We start from the raw sequence: 17,396 nt of genomic DNA, 5'->3' as shown, positions 1-17,396 counted from the left end.
TGGAGGAGGAGAGCGGGCCAATTACCAGTCGCCGCTGCGAGACCAATATGATGTCATCCTCCCGCTACGCTATAACAGGCTGCAGATGAGAGAGGCTGGGCCCCCTCAGCAGCCCCTTTCACTTAACACAAAGCAGAAGGGCTTTAAGAAATTAATCTTAAAGACTTGGGAACTTTTCTCTTCATCTAATCTCACCATTATCATTTCAAAATATTAGGTGTGCATCACTTTGTAGTTGTTAATACATGCCAGAACCTTGCATGAATACCTCAGATAAGACCTCATGGGAAAACTTTGAGCATGTTTTTCTATTTGAAGCTCCCTGCACTTGAAAGATGTGCAACCAACAACCTCAAAAAAAGTCACCTATATGACCCGGTTTGAGCTTTGATTTGCAGCAATGCTTCCTCTTTCCCTGGAAAGTCAACTGCACTCTCACACATCAAAGGTAAGAGTTTAAGAGCAACGTTGAGAGGATACTCAAATGCTCGAAGATGCAGGAACATGCTCGCAAAACTCAAGAGACTACTTAAGCGGTATCCCAGAAGGCCTTGCATTTCCTGGGAAGTCATGAAGCCACATCAGACGATGAGAAGGGGCCTGTGGGCTGCAGCAGATCTCCTCTCATTTCCCCACATACTCCATTCCAACGCCCCACAACCGCACACTACATATAGACTCCGAGAATAATATATAGCCACGGCTGCAGCACAGAGAATAAACAGCTTTGATTGTTTTGGGTGTGATTTAATCTCAGTTTGAAAAAGGAAACCTTTTTCAGGCTCTCTAAAAACTGTCAGCTGTCATTCCTATGCTAAGACAGGTATTGTTTTGCAGGCAAAAGGAAAGCTTTAGGGCATGTCTGAAACGGTTCAACAGCAGGAATAAACACTCCTTTACATTTAGACTGAAAACTTCCTGTTTAGCAGGATTGATTTTCTTGGTAAATTTGATGAAAGTTGGTTTTCATCCAGACTTCTGGTGTCAAACGTGTTTCTATGGACGTCACATCGGTTCTCCAACCTGTTTAGGAGGATTTATTACCCAATCAGGTCATTTCACTTGTAACAAGACATTTTCCTCATGCTATAAGTGAAATAATCTCTCAGTGGAACTATCATTTTTGGAATTACTGACTAAATATAAGCTCTTATGTCTTACTGAAAAGTTAGTTGTAAGTTAACCAAGTGTATTCAAGATATTTGCACTAGAAATTAGGCCAAATATACTTGGTAAGATCTTATGTTTCTGCAGTGAGAATGTCAATAACCACAGTAAAACAAGCCCTGTACTAACATGGTCTGAATGGCCGCTCAGCGAAAAAGAAGCCATTTATCCAAAAGCAACACAAAACATCCACATTACAGTTGCTAAACACACTCAGGAAGTGATCACTGTTCAATTTGGTGGATATATTTGTGTGGTATGGAGTTGGGAGTATTAGGTTTAGTTGATGTTTTGGTAACGTCAACCAGGAAGTTAAAGATTGGGACTAAATGGATGAAGATCCTCAAGAGCCAAGGTAAAACCAAGTGTTTAAAACCCAAAACATTTTAAAAATGGATAATAATTCACAGTTCTGCATAAGTTTGAGGATAAAATCACCGTTTCATCAATCAATGGCCTTGACGTACGTCAGCTGGTAATCTGTGTTTGGTAGCAACGTGGAAATTAAACTTTAGTTGAAAGAGGATCAAAGAACACAGCAGAAGAATTTAAGATGGCAACTTTCCAAGTCTGAAAAAACTTTAACCGCAACATCCACATTTTACGTCCCTACCCTTAAGCCTAGTTACACAATAAACATATTTTCTTTCGTTTTTACAAGTACTGTTGGTGTGTTTTTTTTCACATGGTTTTCTAATCTTGAATGCAGCTCTACCTACACATAAATATGGTTTTAACCAGAAACTAAATAAGCATCTTTGATTCACACGTCCACAAACCATAAATTTTTAGGGGCCCACACCTAGTAACATGTCATTCTTTCATTCCTGCTGCAGGGAAACCTGTGCAGGTTCAGACCAAACTCACTCCCACACAATTTAATGCAAGTAGCTAAATGGACAACCCAACTGCCATGTGCAATCATGAGAAAGGAAGCATGCAGCGCTGTTATCCTGAGTCCCATCGTCCCCTTTCATGTCTGCAGACTCCTCCGTGTAAGAAAACCTCTTCTTTGTCAATGTGTCTTTAGGTCTGTGTCACAGAGACTGTGAGAGCCATGCATTCCTTTGCCATCCAACCTCTGTCCGGCCTGGACTTTCCCACAGAACTCTAAACCCTGTGAATGAGAGTAAGCCTTTGTTTCTGGCATTTTTCATCCCTATCCCAGCAACTTCCACATATTGGAATGCACCAGGAATGCCAGCACCAGCTACCTGGCATTAGAGAGTCTTTGTGCGGAAATAGGAGAGGCTAGGTCAAAGAGGTCCGACAAAGGATGGCTCGGCTTCTCAAGGTGGCCGGCGCAAATAAAAGAGTGATTAAACAGCAAAGCAGGGGTCAAGCATTACAAGGTTCACCAAGGAAGACCTCGAAAGCACAATGACAGTGTTCAAATCTTGGAGAGTTTCGCTATGACTTCTTCATGTCTACTGTAGAAATTATTAACTGGAGCAGTGGTGTAGCAACTGATTGGCATGCATACACAAGCTGAAGCATTTAACCGGCTGCTTTGAGGTTATCACTGGCTGAAGGCTGACACAGTGAGGTATTGGTTACCCTCGAGGTGCAATTCCAGTCATTCCTGTCGACTGAGAGACAACCAGCGCTGTAGTTTAATTTAAAGGAAGGTGATAAAGATTTACTAAACAGATAGCTGGACATGATTAAAGTGATGGCTTTCTTGGTGTCTTCATTTACGGTCCTGGAGACTTTTACTAATCTCAACTAATCTCAAATATACCAAGGTGGTTTGTGCAAAACGCTACTTTGCAAAGCTTTAAATTTCATACAGTTACTATTAGTTGGTGAGTATTAACCTAAAGACATAAATTTGGATTTAAATCAATTACTATCACATTGGAAAGTTAATTAAGTTTAGTAATTCAATTGAAAACATCAAACTCAGTTACTCTACAGACTCATTTCACCATGTGTTATGAAAACCCAAAAATGTAATTTAAAAAATCCGTATTACATAAAACATATATATTTTAAAAATCTAATATTGCACATTTTTAAAAAGTCACTGTTAAAGCAATTGGCTGTTCACAAAGTTCTGCACATTAATGGAAAGTTAAGTAGAAGGAAACAAAATGCAGCAGAAAATGTTGCAAACATTGTGAACAAATAAATAAGTGAAGATTCACAAGGTGAAATAAAAGCTTAAAGACTCACCATGAACATGGTCTGCAAAACAACTAGTTAATTAATCAGGATTAATCGATTACTGAAATAATCATAAACTAATCTAATAATTAATCAATTACAGACTCAAAAAAGCCAACATAGTCAGAACAGTAAGCCCAAATTGTGCAAAAATATCTACATTTTACATTTAAGATAAAAGCAGCTTTGTCTGTAAATATGTTTTACCTGAAACTCCTCAAGTGACATTTTAGGTTCACCAGGTTCAAATTCACTAAAGGAATGCTGTTAGACAATACAATGTTCTCTTATTTAAACATAAATTGAATTGCTTATTTGCTTCTCCGACTGCATTCCTAATATTGTATTAAAAAGTAAATAAAAAATAAGCAGAATGTTCCAATATTTTTATTTAATTAATCGTCAGAATAATCGATTGAATAGATCCTGAACTATTTCTTTAAGGGTAGATTCTGTTTGACTGGAGACCAAAATTGATAAATTTGTTACATTTTCAGTTAACTGGTTTGCTTTCACACTACACTGTGTAAAATGACCCAAACTAATTGGAAAAACCTGTTCCCCTCCTCGCCTGTGGTGGTGCTGCACCAAGAACCACTGAAGAAGACACGAGTACGACTTCCTTCTTTGTAAAATATACACAAAAATGGAGTAGCATCAGATTTTAGTGGTTGTAGGATTTCTTGTCTTTGGTAAAACACCACAAGGTATTTCTCCAGCTGTAGCGCTTGACTCCGGCGTATGTTTTGATTGTATTTACCCAGAATGCCCTGTACTATAGTCCACTTCCTGCTTGCCGTTCACATATGCATTCAAGCTGCGCCAGAGTTCGCTTCAACCAAACTGAGAACGAGGTTTGTAAGCGGACCGGTTTGGTTTTACGAATACGCATTTGCAAACAAAACGAACTGGACTTTCTAGACAAGCAAACCAGAGTTTGATTAAAGCAGACTGAACGGGGTTGGTGTTACTGCACCCTAAGACACCACTCAATGTTTTTTCAACTCCTTTATTGTTGTTGCCCAAAAGACAAACATTCAGACAAACAAGAGTCTGACAGTAAAGCTAATTCAAGTGCAACATGAGCGGATCCTCAGCCTGAAGATAAGGAGACCAGATAAGGTGATAGCTGGAGGAACTCATGAAGGCAAGGGTGGGGCAAAAGGGCTACCAAATTGCCCTGCAGTTACCTCCTGCAAGGACAACATCTGTAGCTCTGCACTGCTGGAAGTCTACTTTACAATAATATAAATATCCAGAGTAATAACTGAGACTGAATATGTATCATTAGCCACTAAACAGCAGTATTGCTTGCCATTTTGAGTCAGATGAAAGCGGCTTAATCCCAGCCTCGGTTCAGCTCCAAACCAGATCTGAATCCACTCTGCCGGGTTCCTAGAAAACTCAGCAGATGTTCTGTTTATTACTCTGAGACTGCCAAGAATCTCTGGGAGGACGAGCGAACACGGGAAGACCAGACTCCCCTTTCTTCCTCCTGAGAGGACATTTTATTCGCTCATGGAAAAGGCGAAACATCTTACTTGACATGAAATCACTTTCGGCAAACTTTCCAAAATAACTTCCGGTTTTTTTATCTGGATTTCTTTGCACAGAGGAGAACTCGGTTTTCAGCTTTCTCTTCCATGCTTTATCTGATTTACCAATTTTGTTTTATATGAGGGGAAAAATCTAAGTCATGCAGCAGAGATTTCCCTTCAGTTCTTGTTTGGTATTTACCAAAGCAGACTTCACCATGGTCACCGGCCCTGCATGTTGAGCAAAAAGGGAATCGTTTCCTATTTGCTTCATTATGTAACCAAAGAAAAGCTGCACAACCAGCCTCACCACCTCTTAAACATCCAGAGGTTTGCTATAAAGTAATCTCTAAAGGATCAGAAGAGTCTGGATGGGGCTTGTTAAAGGGTCTCTGTCTGCACAATCTGGGTGAAACGTTCATCTCTTTGGTTCTAGAGCAAAAATAGCTGCTTTTCACAATCAACTGAGTGCAGAAAATGAGAAGTGAGAGAGACAAGAGTGGAAATGTTTACTTCTTTATTCTGTGAGAATGCGATAATGAAGAAGTTATGAATGAAGAACAAGTTGCATTGTTTTAGTCCAAATTAGTCAGAGCTAAGATCTGGTTTTTATTTGTCGAATGCAGTTTGACCGGAGAAAAGCGTGTTTCACTGTAAGTTGGAATGTGATTGTAAGGGAGAATTAGTGTGTAAACTGCAGCTCCGTTAACACGTGGAGTCCCTCATGACAGAGCCGCGACGCTTTCTTAAAGGTACAATGACGCAATTTTCCAAACTCAAACTCAAGAGTCAAAAGCCTGAACTGAGAATGAAAACAAACATTCACCATGAGAAACGATGTATGTATGTATGTATGTATGGATGGACGGACGTTAATTTTAGGCACATCTTTTCAGACTCCATTTGTAATCAGTTTATCTCCTTTAAAACCAATATTCATTCGTTGCCATGGAAATGACGAATATTTCTCTGCAGACTGCCTTGCCATCTGCAAGATGAACAAACTATCTGCCCATCTATGAGCAGCAGTGAGGAATACTGTTTATATTTTGATGTTCGTCTTCTCTACTTTCACTTCCTGGTGTAAAAGAATTAATTTTAAGTTTTTATTGCCGGCTACAGTTCATCAGAACCGTTACAATGGAGACACTTTTTATTCTGTTAAATTGCTTTATTCATCTTTATAAAGTTTGTCTGTTACATTTTACTGAACTGTGTTTTATTGTTTTTGGTTTGTTTTATTTTATTTTTCAGAACTTTGCTCCTACTTTATTGGTTTTAAGCTTCATATTAAAAATAAATGCCACTGAACACTGATCCTAAAACTTTAACACATATCCTTAAAGCTGTTTCGTTGTGGTTCCATCTTTGTGTTTAATGTTTAAACCTTTCCCGAAAAAATATGAAAAACTTTATAACATGTAATAGGAACGAAAAGCAGCTACTTTTGAAATGTTTCAGGCCTAAAACAGTATAATTTTCCAAATATAAAACACTTCATCATCTGGGCAGTTTTAAGTGTTTTTCCATCTCTATAAGTTGTTCAGTTCTTACTGTGCCATGTTTTCATTTACTTCAATACGATTTTCTATTATTTGCAAGGTAAAAATAATAAACATTGATCAATTTTCCAGGAGATTTTGCAAAAACAATGTGAAAAAGAGTGAAGTATCATACCAGCTGTGCATCTGCAACACTGGAAATCAACAGAAATATCAACATTTCTGCAGGTATTGAGTCAAAAACCAAAATACTGGAAAGGATTAAATCTGCAGGCAAGTCAAATGCATTTGAATTAGCAAAAAGTAACACCAGGGTCTCTCAAAACATTCATTTTATACGTTTACTCAACTGCTTTTCTATTAGAAATGAGATCTAAGAGCTACTCTTTCCCAAAGAACATAAAATGGTGATGACTTCTGGAGCAAGAAGTTGGAACTTGCTAAAAGATAAAGTCAGACGTAGGAGTTTATCTTGTGAAATCCTCATAAAAAGGAGAAAATGCAACAGTGCTTTCAAACAGTGAGATTCCATGGATTACATTGGATATGCTCACCTAGTAACAGGTAAACACACATCAACACTGACTCGAAAGCATAAAAAAGAAATGTCCAAATTAAACAAAATCAGTCAAACGTGTTGGAGACCTGAGGTACAGCAAACTGCAGCCTGTTTGACCTCCACTTCACATCTGTTTCACTTGTGGTTTTACTGATTTACTGTGTCAATCATTATCGCCGTCGGAGAAACAATACGGCAAAACAAAACATCATAAGGTGTCCTTGGATGACTAGCGAACACATGACCAAGATAAAGGGCATTATTGCCGATATTATGATGCACCATAAAGTATGTGAATAACCATACCCAGAGGCCTTTGCTCTGCTGAACAATAGACACAAAGACCTTCTGCTTTCGAAGAGTTTACAAAGCAAAGCCTCAAGGTGTGAAGTTTACGCTGTACATCTTCATTATAAGCGTTTGTGTTGATCTGGAACAGAGTTTCTCAAACCTTTTCACATAACTTGAAATTTTTCCTCACAATAAAACAACTTCTTAGGGTACATCCGGTTCGATTGGGGACCAAAGTTGAAACATTTGTTACAATTTCAGCTGTTGTGGTTCAGTTTCTCACTGCACTGTCAAAACTAAAAGAAAAACATGTTCCCCTCCTCGCCTGTGGGGGCGCTACAGCAATGACTACTGAAAGAAACGACACAAAGATCTTCTGCTTTCACTTAAGAGTTTATAAAGCAAAGCCTCAAGGTGTGAAGTTTACGCTGTATAGCTCCATTATGAGTGTTTGGGTTTATCAAGAACAGAGTTTCTCAAAGGTTTTAACATAATTTGAAATTTGTCCCGCAATAAAACATCATCTTGGGGTAGATTGGGTTCAATTGGGGACCAAAGTTGCAACATTTGTTGCATTTTCAACTAGAATTGAAAAACCTGTTCCCCTCCTCGCCTGTGGGGGCGCTGCACCAAGAACCACTGAAGGAAAGGACACAAAAACCTCTCAAGAAAACTAGCGCAACTTCCTTTTTCACGAAATGTGACATCAGATTTTAATGTAGTTAATGTGGCCAAGATGGAAAAATAGAAGAATAAGAGGGGAATTACCCAGGCTTACACTTGGAATTAATTACCTAAATGATTCCTAAAAAGTTACTTCTAAGTTACTTTTGTCTTATTTCAAGTGTACAAAGATACATGCACAAGAAACTAAACCAAAAATACTTAAGATTTTCTGTTTTTTGCAGTGATGGAGATAAACAATTGATTCAAAACCCAAAAAGAGGAAAAATCAACCCATTGGAGACTGAAATCCAGTCTACTTTTAAAATTATTCATACAATCTGAACTTCTTGATTAATAGGGTTGGAAAAAATCTAAATAAAGCTGATATGCTTCCTCAATTTTCAACTTAACTCTACAAGATTCCTTTGTAACTCCCAAACACTGACGGCTAGTTAGAGGCCAATTTAGATAATCAATAAATGACGTGATGCATGTCATGAATGAACCTACACAGCAGAAAATGAAAGAGTCTCATTAGTTCTACTTTGAGGCGCTGAATTAAACATTAACAGTTCCCAACAAAAGCATCCGTTTCCGGGAATTGGAGGCTTTCTCTGCATGCGTGGTATCAATAGAAAGAATCAGTATTGGTGTATTTTTGTTGCTGAATGAGGCGGAGCTAATTTAAAGTATAAACAGAAGGTGAGTGATAATCAGCATTTGGAAAAGCTGGATTTTTTTTTTATCACCCTGATCTAAATGTTTGCACCTGCTGGGAGTGTTTAGTGTACACAGTATGTCCATCTGATATGTTGTCATATAAATAATTAAAAAGTTTTAATCCACAACTGCCACATCATGGTTCATCCAGATAAATTGCTTCCTGTTTGAAAGGAATTGCCAAAAAAAAAAAAAAAAACGAAGTAATTGTGATGTGTAAAAGTTTACATTCTTATTTCTTAATATTTCCCAAAATTTCAAAGTTTTCTTGGATGCTTTTTCATCCATTTGACATCCCAATAATATTTGTAGTACCATTATGAATATTTAATGTAGAAAAAATATCTAACCTTCTCATAGCCATTTTTAAGAAACTGGACTCAACTGGGATTTTTTTTCTTTTTAAATCCAAGGCATGAAAATTAAAGTTGTTGCCATTCACAAGCAGACACGCCTTACATGAAAATTGTTGTAGTAATTTTGTTTTTTGACTAAAAATCTGATGGGTTAAAGTGGTAAGGACCTCTAAGAATATGTTACTGACTGATGTGAATATTTGGTTAGTGAAGTATTTCATAAGAATGGATAAGAAACATAAATAATTTTCCAGAAGTATTTTGGGAAGTTGACATTTTTTTCTTATTCAGTGCAAAAACACAGAAGACCTTATAGATTTTTTTTGTTTTTTTTTGTGCAGCATAATTCAAAATTATTTGTGGATTTTTTGCGTAGGGCATACATGAAATATTTGAAAGAAAAGATAAAATATTTGCGTACATAATTATGTCAAAGTCATATTTCTTATAAAATCAGGAGATGATTAGCTACTGGACAGAAAGGGAAAGTAAAAGTAACAAAGATCCAAAGAAAACTTAAAAATATCAAAGGCTGGACGATAGAGCAGGAAAACTTATCACAATATAAGTGGTTCATATCAGTCAATATCGATAATTACTGATTAATATTTCATTTTAAATATCTGAAATACTACAAAACTGGTTGTGTGACCTTTACTGTTTTATAGTTTTTAATTTAACGCCATCTTTTAGTTTTAAGCAATTGTGAGACACGATGGCAAAACATTAAACTGCTGCTGCGCAAGTTACTTGACAGGCTGTTGCTAGGTAACTGAAGAGTGAGTGAGTTAGTTGCTAGGTAACCGAAGAGTGAGTGAGTTAGTTGATGCCACAAACCTTTAGCTAGCTGTGAGAAGTCAGTGGCTAAATTCTTTCCTCTGCCTAAATCTCCCAGAATGCTGTGCGGTTCTGGATCGGAGTTCAGTGAATATTCCATATATTGCGTTTTCCATCACACATTTTATTTACTGATATTGATCACGTGTCTAACTTAATTTATACTGTCATTGATTTATTTTCCAGCACTAAAAAGAGACCTGAAGAAAACCTGAAAAACTGTTGATCAAAACCACTTTTACAGACTCCATTTAACTCAGGCTTCATGAATGCAACCCTCAAAGAAATGAGGAATGACGGAAGACTTTTTCACTCTGACAGATTACAAGACAGCGCAGAAAACTGTTTGCAGCACGTCGGTAATATGCGGTGGATCGGATGGTTTCCAGACTTAGATGAACAGCGAACATCTGAAGCCAGAAACACTTTTGAAAACAGCTGACTCAGATCAAGAAACATCTCTTGCAGCCCGAAATGAGAAGATACCTCCAATCTGAGCAACACAGCATAGAGATGACTAAGCGTGGGGCCTGCTGCCTCTGGCACTGAGCAGACATGTTCCACTCTGCAGCACACAGAAACCATTTCACACGGTCCCCAGACTCTTGGCTAAGCAAGTGGGAAACTTCGGCAGCTCTGTAGAGAGCATTTATACTCTGTGGTTGACTGTGTACACTTGCTGCCTGGTGATACATCAGCAAACGCATGAAACATTAAGGCATTTCAGAACTAATGAGTTTTTCCTCAAACAGCAGTTTAAAAAAAAAAAAAAAAAAAGGAGGAGGAATAAAACGAACAAAAATCTGAGTTTTTTTGTGGATTGTTCTCAGAAAATAAATGCAACAGCAGCATAGAGAAGGAAGTGAGTCCAGTTGCTGGTATTCCCCTCAAATATCTGAGCTAAGCTTTCTCTTCAAACCCACCCCCAGTGTGAGTGTGTTCACAGTGTGTGGTCTGAAGGGAAAACTTTCCATGCTTTGAGGTATTATCGCCATCTCCTGGTCACCGTCACAAACTGCAAACACAACAGATGATGTTCAGATTGGAAATTAGGAATATATGTCACGACAGACATGTGATCTATATCAATAGATAATAGAAAATGTAATCATTTTGATGCAGAACCGCACAGCATTCTGGGGGATGTCCATCCATTTTCTTTCACCCTTGTCCCTCAGTGGGGTTGGGAGGGTTGCTGGTGCCCATCTTCAGCTAACGTTCCGGGCGAGAGGCGGGGTCACCCTGGACAGGTCGCCAGTCTGTCCAGGGCAACACAGAGACACACAGGACACACAACCATGCACACACACACACTCACACCTAGGGGCAATTTAGACAGACCAATTAACCTGACAGTCATGTTTTTGGATTGTGGGAGGAAACCGGAGTACCTGGAGAAAGCCCACGCATGCACAGGGAGAACATGCAAACTCCATGCAGAAAGACCCCAGGCCGGGAATTGAACCCAGAACCTTCTTGCTGCAAGGCAACAGCTCTACCAACTGCGCCACTGTGCAGCCCACCTCTGGGGGATGTAGGCAGAGTAAATACTTTAGTCCAGGTGTGTTCAAAGTGCGGTCCATGGGCCATTTGCAGCCCTTGAAATAATCCAACATGGACCCCAATTGAGGTTGAATAATGGTACAAATTTGAACTACAACACAAAATTTTTTTTTTCCTTTATGAGCCACATATTTTCAGAAAAATATAGGAGCAGTATTTCCACAAACAAAGCAGAAATCACAATAACAAAAAATTTGTAATCAAATTACCTGAATATTTTTAACTAGACAAAATATGGCCACTCAGTTCTGACAACTTGTTTGCAAAAAGTTTGGGAACCCCGCATAGCCAGATCAGCAAGGCGGGTGGAATTAACAGGTTGTTGCTAGGAAACCAAAGAGTGAGTTGCTAGGTAACCAAAGAGTGAGTGAGTTAGTTGAGTTAGCGCAGCAGCAGTTTAAAGTTTCACTCTCATGCCTTTTAACTGTTTGAACTTTAAAAAAACAATGACATGGGGTGAAAACTGTAGATAAAACAAGAAATGAATATCAAATAAAACAAAGATAACGCCACAAATTAAGTTTAAAAAAATAATTCCTAAATTCTTATGGTTCTTAGAGGAATGAAGTACACTAAAACTGAAATATGTGTTTAGAAACACACATACACGCACGCAGACATGATAGAGGAGGCGGATTTCCTCTGTTTAAGGTTCAAAAGTTTAACGGCAAGAAACACGGCGACTGTTGGACTTTAATCTTGACCAAGGAGAAGACAATAAGGCTTTGTCTAAAGATCTAAAGCGGTTTCTGTCAAACAACAGAGGATAAAAGCTCCATGATGTCAGTGGGAATCAAGCTTTTAGGGCTTTAAATGTTTTTAGTCAGATCTCAACTTTAACTCTAAAAGCAACTCTAAAAGTGGTCAAATAAAATGTAAGTCATGCAATATCTTGTTTTAGATGTGCATCTGTTTTTTTTTTTTTTAAAGAAGTGTTTTTCCGAAAGAGACTGCTCTAAATTAAAATCAGATTTTCACATTTTTAGATAGAAGAATCAAATGGCTATAATCACAGCACTGAAAATGTAAATTTTTAGCATTTCAATGGGCAGAGATGCTAAAAATGTCATTTATTACTTTTTAAGTGCAGGATGGAAATATAAAAAGGTAGCCAAAAATCTAATCTCCATTTTGCCCACTTTTTATGTTAAAGCTAGCGTTAGCATTAGCACAATATATTTTGTGAGATGAAGCACAAAATAATAAAAAATAATCAGTTTAGGATTTTTACTATTTGGTGACAGTTTTATGTAAAAATACAACTGAACCTAAATCTCAGGTTTATTGTTTCTGTTTAAGCTAATGTTTACAGCTAGCTGTACACGATAGCATTAGCAATACAGATTCGCTCTCGATAGGACGGAAGTAGCCAAACAAGTCTTAAGGAAAAAGAAAATTAGAGCCAAAAAACTCTGACATTAATTTCAGAATTCTTACTTTTTTCTCATTATTTTAATCTCAAAATTTTGATATTTTTTATGTCATTAGTAATCTCAGAATTCTGACTTTAATCTCAAAATTGATAACATTATGTCTTTTTTTGGTGGCCCTAATCTTCTTCCGTACATTGATTGCTAAATAAAATACCTCTAGTACGTAAAATACTTATAAAACACAAACTAAACTCAATAAATTGACCTGATGTAATCTTGAAGTATTGCTAGGTGAAAATACTTCAATTGGTGGACTCAACCACTGCGTGTCATTTTTATTTTAGCTGACTTAAAACACTAAAACTCGGTTTATTAACCAAACCAACTAGCTTTTAGCTTAGCAAGCTAGCAGGACAAATTTATGATTTTACATTTTGTAAACTTCTTCAAATCTGAGAGTTTGGAAGTCCAAGTTACAAACAAACGTCTTACCTTTATCTTTGGCTTTCTTTCGTCTTCTTCTATTTTTCTGCCCCACTAAAATAACTTAATTTAATGCCATAATCACCGTTTGCCATACCTGTCAGCGGAAGTCACCCTGCGTCACAGTAAAGTGCAAGGATTCTAATCTAAATGTCCCATTAAAAACATCAGCTACATCTTAACATTATGGCTTATTTTATTCTTTCATCCTAAATGTATTTCATAAAGGTGGCATTTTACTTATCTTGAGATGAGGCTAAGCATTCAACCGTATCGCCCTCTAGTGGCTGAAGGAGTACCATGCATTTGCAGAAGTTGAAAATATTTATTTGCACTCAAATTCTAAATTAAGCACATAGTATTTTCAATATAACACGAACAAGTACTCCCTGATTATTTATATGTATATAAAAAATGCAAAATTAAGGTTAATAGCGCATAACTGACCGCTAGATGGAGGCAAAGTGCTGCAATGCATCTACTTGAATTGTATATGTACTAAAAAGGATTAGGGTTAAATTCACATTTTGTAGACTCCCTCCTTTTGAATTATGTGTTTTAACAAATTTCACTTGTAATATGAGGAGAAAATATAACATTGGAGGTTTGGTTTAGTGTTTCCACTAATTTTTGATGAAATAGTTAGGAAATTGAGTGATATTTATCACTCAATTTTAAGTCTTTATTTTTAAAGACTTAAAATGTTAAGTCTTTAAAAATAAAAATAAAACAATAATCAGGACATGAGGCGCAAAAGTGCAGAGAAACAAACTCAATTAAAAAGGAAATAAAGTAAATTTAACACTTAACATAAAACATGTAATTAATATTAGAATGTCGCACAAAAAATATCCCAATAAAGGGTAAGATACAGCAGAGTGTTACAGCAGTTCGGATTAAACAGCAAAAATATTTAAAGATCGAGACATTTCTCCTGAATTTAAAGCAACAACCAGCCTGGTTTGATATCATAAAACTGATTATAAGAAACACAAAAAAGCAATAAATTGTAATTTTTTTATTCCATGCAGACTTTCACATCATTTTCAATTGAAGAATATGGAGGCAAAAAAGGGGCAAAAATACCACTTTGTCTTGACAAGAAATTATATTTTAGAACCTATTTATCTCTCAAAACTGCTAATTAGAAAAACTTAGAAAGTAATGACCAATTTATGCATTTTTTTCCTCTAGATGACATTTTAACTTGTAAAAACAACTATTTATCTGATTCACTTTCACAATTATTCAGTTACAGAAAAGATTCAAATTCCTAAAGCCCCTTTCTCCTTCCATAAACTAAACCCAGTGTTTGATATAAGAATAAATCAGGGTTAATTTACCCTTTAAATAAAACTCTAAATGTTATAAATTGTTCCCTGAATTGGGAAGAGGCCTCTGGTATCATTTTGCTCCTGGCAACAACACAAAAATATCTTTGGTTATAACAAAAAAGACAAAAAACAGCAGAAAGAATAAATCTATCAGATGAGCAATGCATGTTTGACACAGATTTAAGAAAATACTTGCGGTAAATGACCGCCAGAGGGCGTCATTGTACAGCAATCCCTGCAGCACCATCAGCGTGACGTCATTCAGCGTCAGCAGAGAAAAAACATCAGCTTTCATAAATCCTTATGATTGTCTTCATACTCCTTTAAAGACTGATTGTGTTTTTTAAAATAAATTCAATCAAAAAACTCCCAAAAGTGGATAATTCTTACAATAAAACATCTCAGTAAAACTTTTCGCACCTTCTTTTTCTAAGAATTTTTTTCCCCGTCCTCACTTTCCGTTTCCCTCTGGAGCATCTCAGCTGGACAAAAAGAGGTCAAAGCTGGACATTTCAACTTGACATTTACCACAATCTTGTTTTCTTCTTTGTAAACATTTCATATTTCGTTCCTACTTCCTCAAACTCAGTCGACTTCCAGAAACTATTTGCATCTTTTTCCTGCACAAACTAGATTTTCCTAATGTCACTGTACTGAAAAATATTTCTACTAAACATTTCCTGCTAAAATATGTTTACATTCAGTACCCCGTGCTTAGATTTAGCTGTACCAGTTTGGAGGCCCATTCCTGCCAGTGCAAAGAAATAAAATGGTGTATTTACTGTAAATAAAGTTTACGATAATAATAAATAATAAAAATGAACCTTAATTATGTCATAATTATGAGTTTCCAGCTGTAAAACTCAATATTATAACTAAAGCTCGCAATTTTGACTTTATATCCTATAATTATAATGTTAAAAGTGAAGATTATAATCAACACTTAACCGTATTTGATGTCATAATTTTGTGACAAACATCAAAAGTAGGAATCCGAAAGTTAAAATTAAGACTTAACCACTCATAATTCGCACAAAGCACACAACATGTTGCTTTGCAAAGGCAGCAATGTGCTTCCATATGTTTGAAGCGTCTAACTGGTTATGGAGCCCAAAATGTGCCAAAATCAATGTTATAAAAAAAACTGACTCAATTACATTTCATAAGGTTTCAAATATGAACCCGTAATGTATTACAAATATTTCAAAATCTAAAACTATAAGCAGTAAGTCAAAAAAGTGATAAAGTTCTGAGCAAAACATTCTAATATTCCATAACTTTTCAGATTGTTTTCTAAAAAATATGCTAAAATAAATATAAAAACAATGATTTGTCCTTGAACATTATATTTTATAATCATTGATTGTGATGACTTATCTTAATACTGCAGCTAACTAAATTATATACGGAAATCAATGTTTTTAAAAAATGGTCAGACTCCAACGTCATGCCGAAATTCAAAGAAAAAGACAAAAATGACTTAAACATAATATTGTACTAAAAAAAATAAATGAAACAAAAAAATTCAAATATTTTATATTAACATGTGGATCTTGTATTTTTGTTTTCTTGAAAGAAAAAAAAAGCAATTTAAGACATTTAATATAAACCACTTCTTTAGGTAACATAAATATTTAAGTTTTTGAGTTTGGCACATGTGGGACTCCATACTTTTTGTAAAAAGCTACTTTTTCTGTAGAAATACTTCTCCATTTCCAGCTACATCCCTACATCCAGTTTACCTTTCTCATTTCTCAGAGTTTTTGTTTAATTACATGCATCTGATTCACTCATCAGCTAGTAAAAGCCCTGATAAACTATTCTCCGTCTGTGTCAAAAACACGTCTGTTTCCTCCTCGAAACAAAACAATAAGACTAGCTTTTTTTTTAAAAAAAGGAGAAAAAAAGATAAAGCTTTGCCCATATAAATTAAGAAAAAATATTTACAAACCTTTAAGACAAAGGCATTAAATAAAAAAAATACAGCCTCAAGTCTTTCACTAGTTAAAATAAAATGAAAGAAATAAAAAGGAATCAAGATAAATTATGTGACAGCAGAAGAAAAAAGAACGAGGGATGGTTGAGAGGAAATAATGTGGCACGTGAATGGATCTTTGGCAAGTGAAGGAAGTCTAAAAGTTCATTTTTTTCTTATTTGTCCTTCATGTCTTTTATCCAAACCATCCCTCCGTCCAGGTGCTGCTTCCCTCCGTGTTCACAGCCGTCCCTCCACCAACACGTTCACCTCCGAGGAGATTAACGACAGAAAAACAACGTCCGTTTGGTTTGATGGAAGGCGAATCCTCTACGAAGGCGATCCGACCGCCATCATGGCCTCCTGCAGTCTCTGGCGGCAGACCTCATAGCGGCGAATTATCGCCTCCTTCTGCTCCTGCTCCTCTTTGTCAAGTATCCGGAGAAAGTTTCGCAGCTCTGGGATGGAGAAGGCGTCCCACTGGAGAGGAAAATACAGACGTTTATGTTTCTAACGCTGCAAAGACTCAAAGTGCTTCAAAGTGATTTTATGTGATGGACAATAACAAAGACGTGGAGAACTGCTAAGAAAAAGGAAGATTATGAAAATCTGAAAAGTGTAGCGTACACGTTTTTTAAAGGTGACCTATTGTTCTTACTTGAACAGGTCAGTATAGGTCTATGGGCGACACAAAACATATTAATCTTTTTTTGCACATTATTCTTAGATGATGAGATTTTACTCTGCTCAATTTGGCTGTTTTAGGGCGTCTTGTCACTTTAAATCAGAATAAGCTGTTTCTGGCCACGCCCCCCCAAACGCAACTTTTACACCCGCACGTAAAACTGGCTGCAGAAAACCGTACATCT

General features: G+C 36.6%; 2 protein-coding genes across 2 annotated transcripts in view; both read right to left on the bottom strand.

The window, feature by feature from the left end:
• Window positions 1-13,411, bottom strand: part of ccnd2b (cyclin D2, b) — a 59,258-nt gene extending 45,847 nt beyond the window's left edge. Inside the window, exon 1 of the mRNA XM_017302662.1 lies at window positions 13,228-13,411. The gene's annotated coding sequence lies outside the window, so the exon portion shown is untranslated. The remainder of the gene's footprint in view (window positions 1-13,227) is intronic.
• A 3,134-nt stretch (window positions 13,412-16,545) lies between these two features.
• Window positions 16,546-17,396, bottom strand: part of rassf3 (Ras association domain family member 3) — a 53,133-nt gene continuing 52,282 nt past the window's right edge. Inside the window, exon 7 of the mRNA XM_008400493.2 lies at window positions 16,546-17,007. Coding sequence (XP_008398715.1) covers window positions 16,858-17,007 — 150 coding nt within the window. The 3' untranslated portion in view covers window positions 16,546-16,857. The remainder of the gene's footprint in view (window positions 17,008-17,396) is intronic.

The sequence above is a fragment of the Poecilia reticulata genome, linkage group LG23, assembly GCF_000633615.1.
Source record: "Poecilia reticulata strain Guanapo linkage group LG23, Guppy_female_1.0+MT, whole genome shotgun sequence".
NCBI classification, from domain to species: domain Eukaryota; kingdom Metazoa; phylum Chordata; class Actinopteri; order Cyprinodontiformes; family Poeciliidae; genus Poecilia; species Poecilia reticulata.
This window is presented reverse-complemented; position numbering and strand designations above follow the sequence as displayed.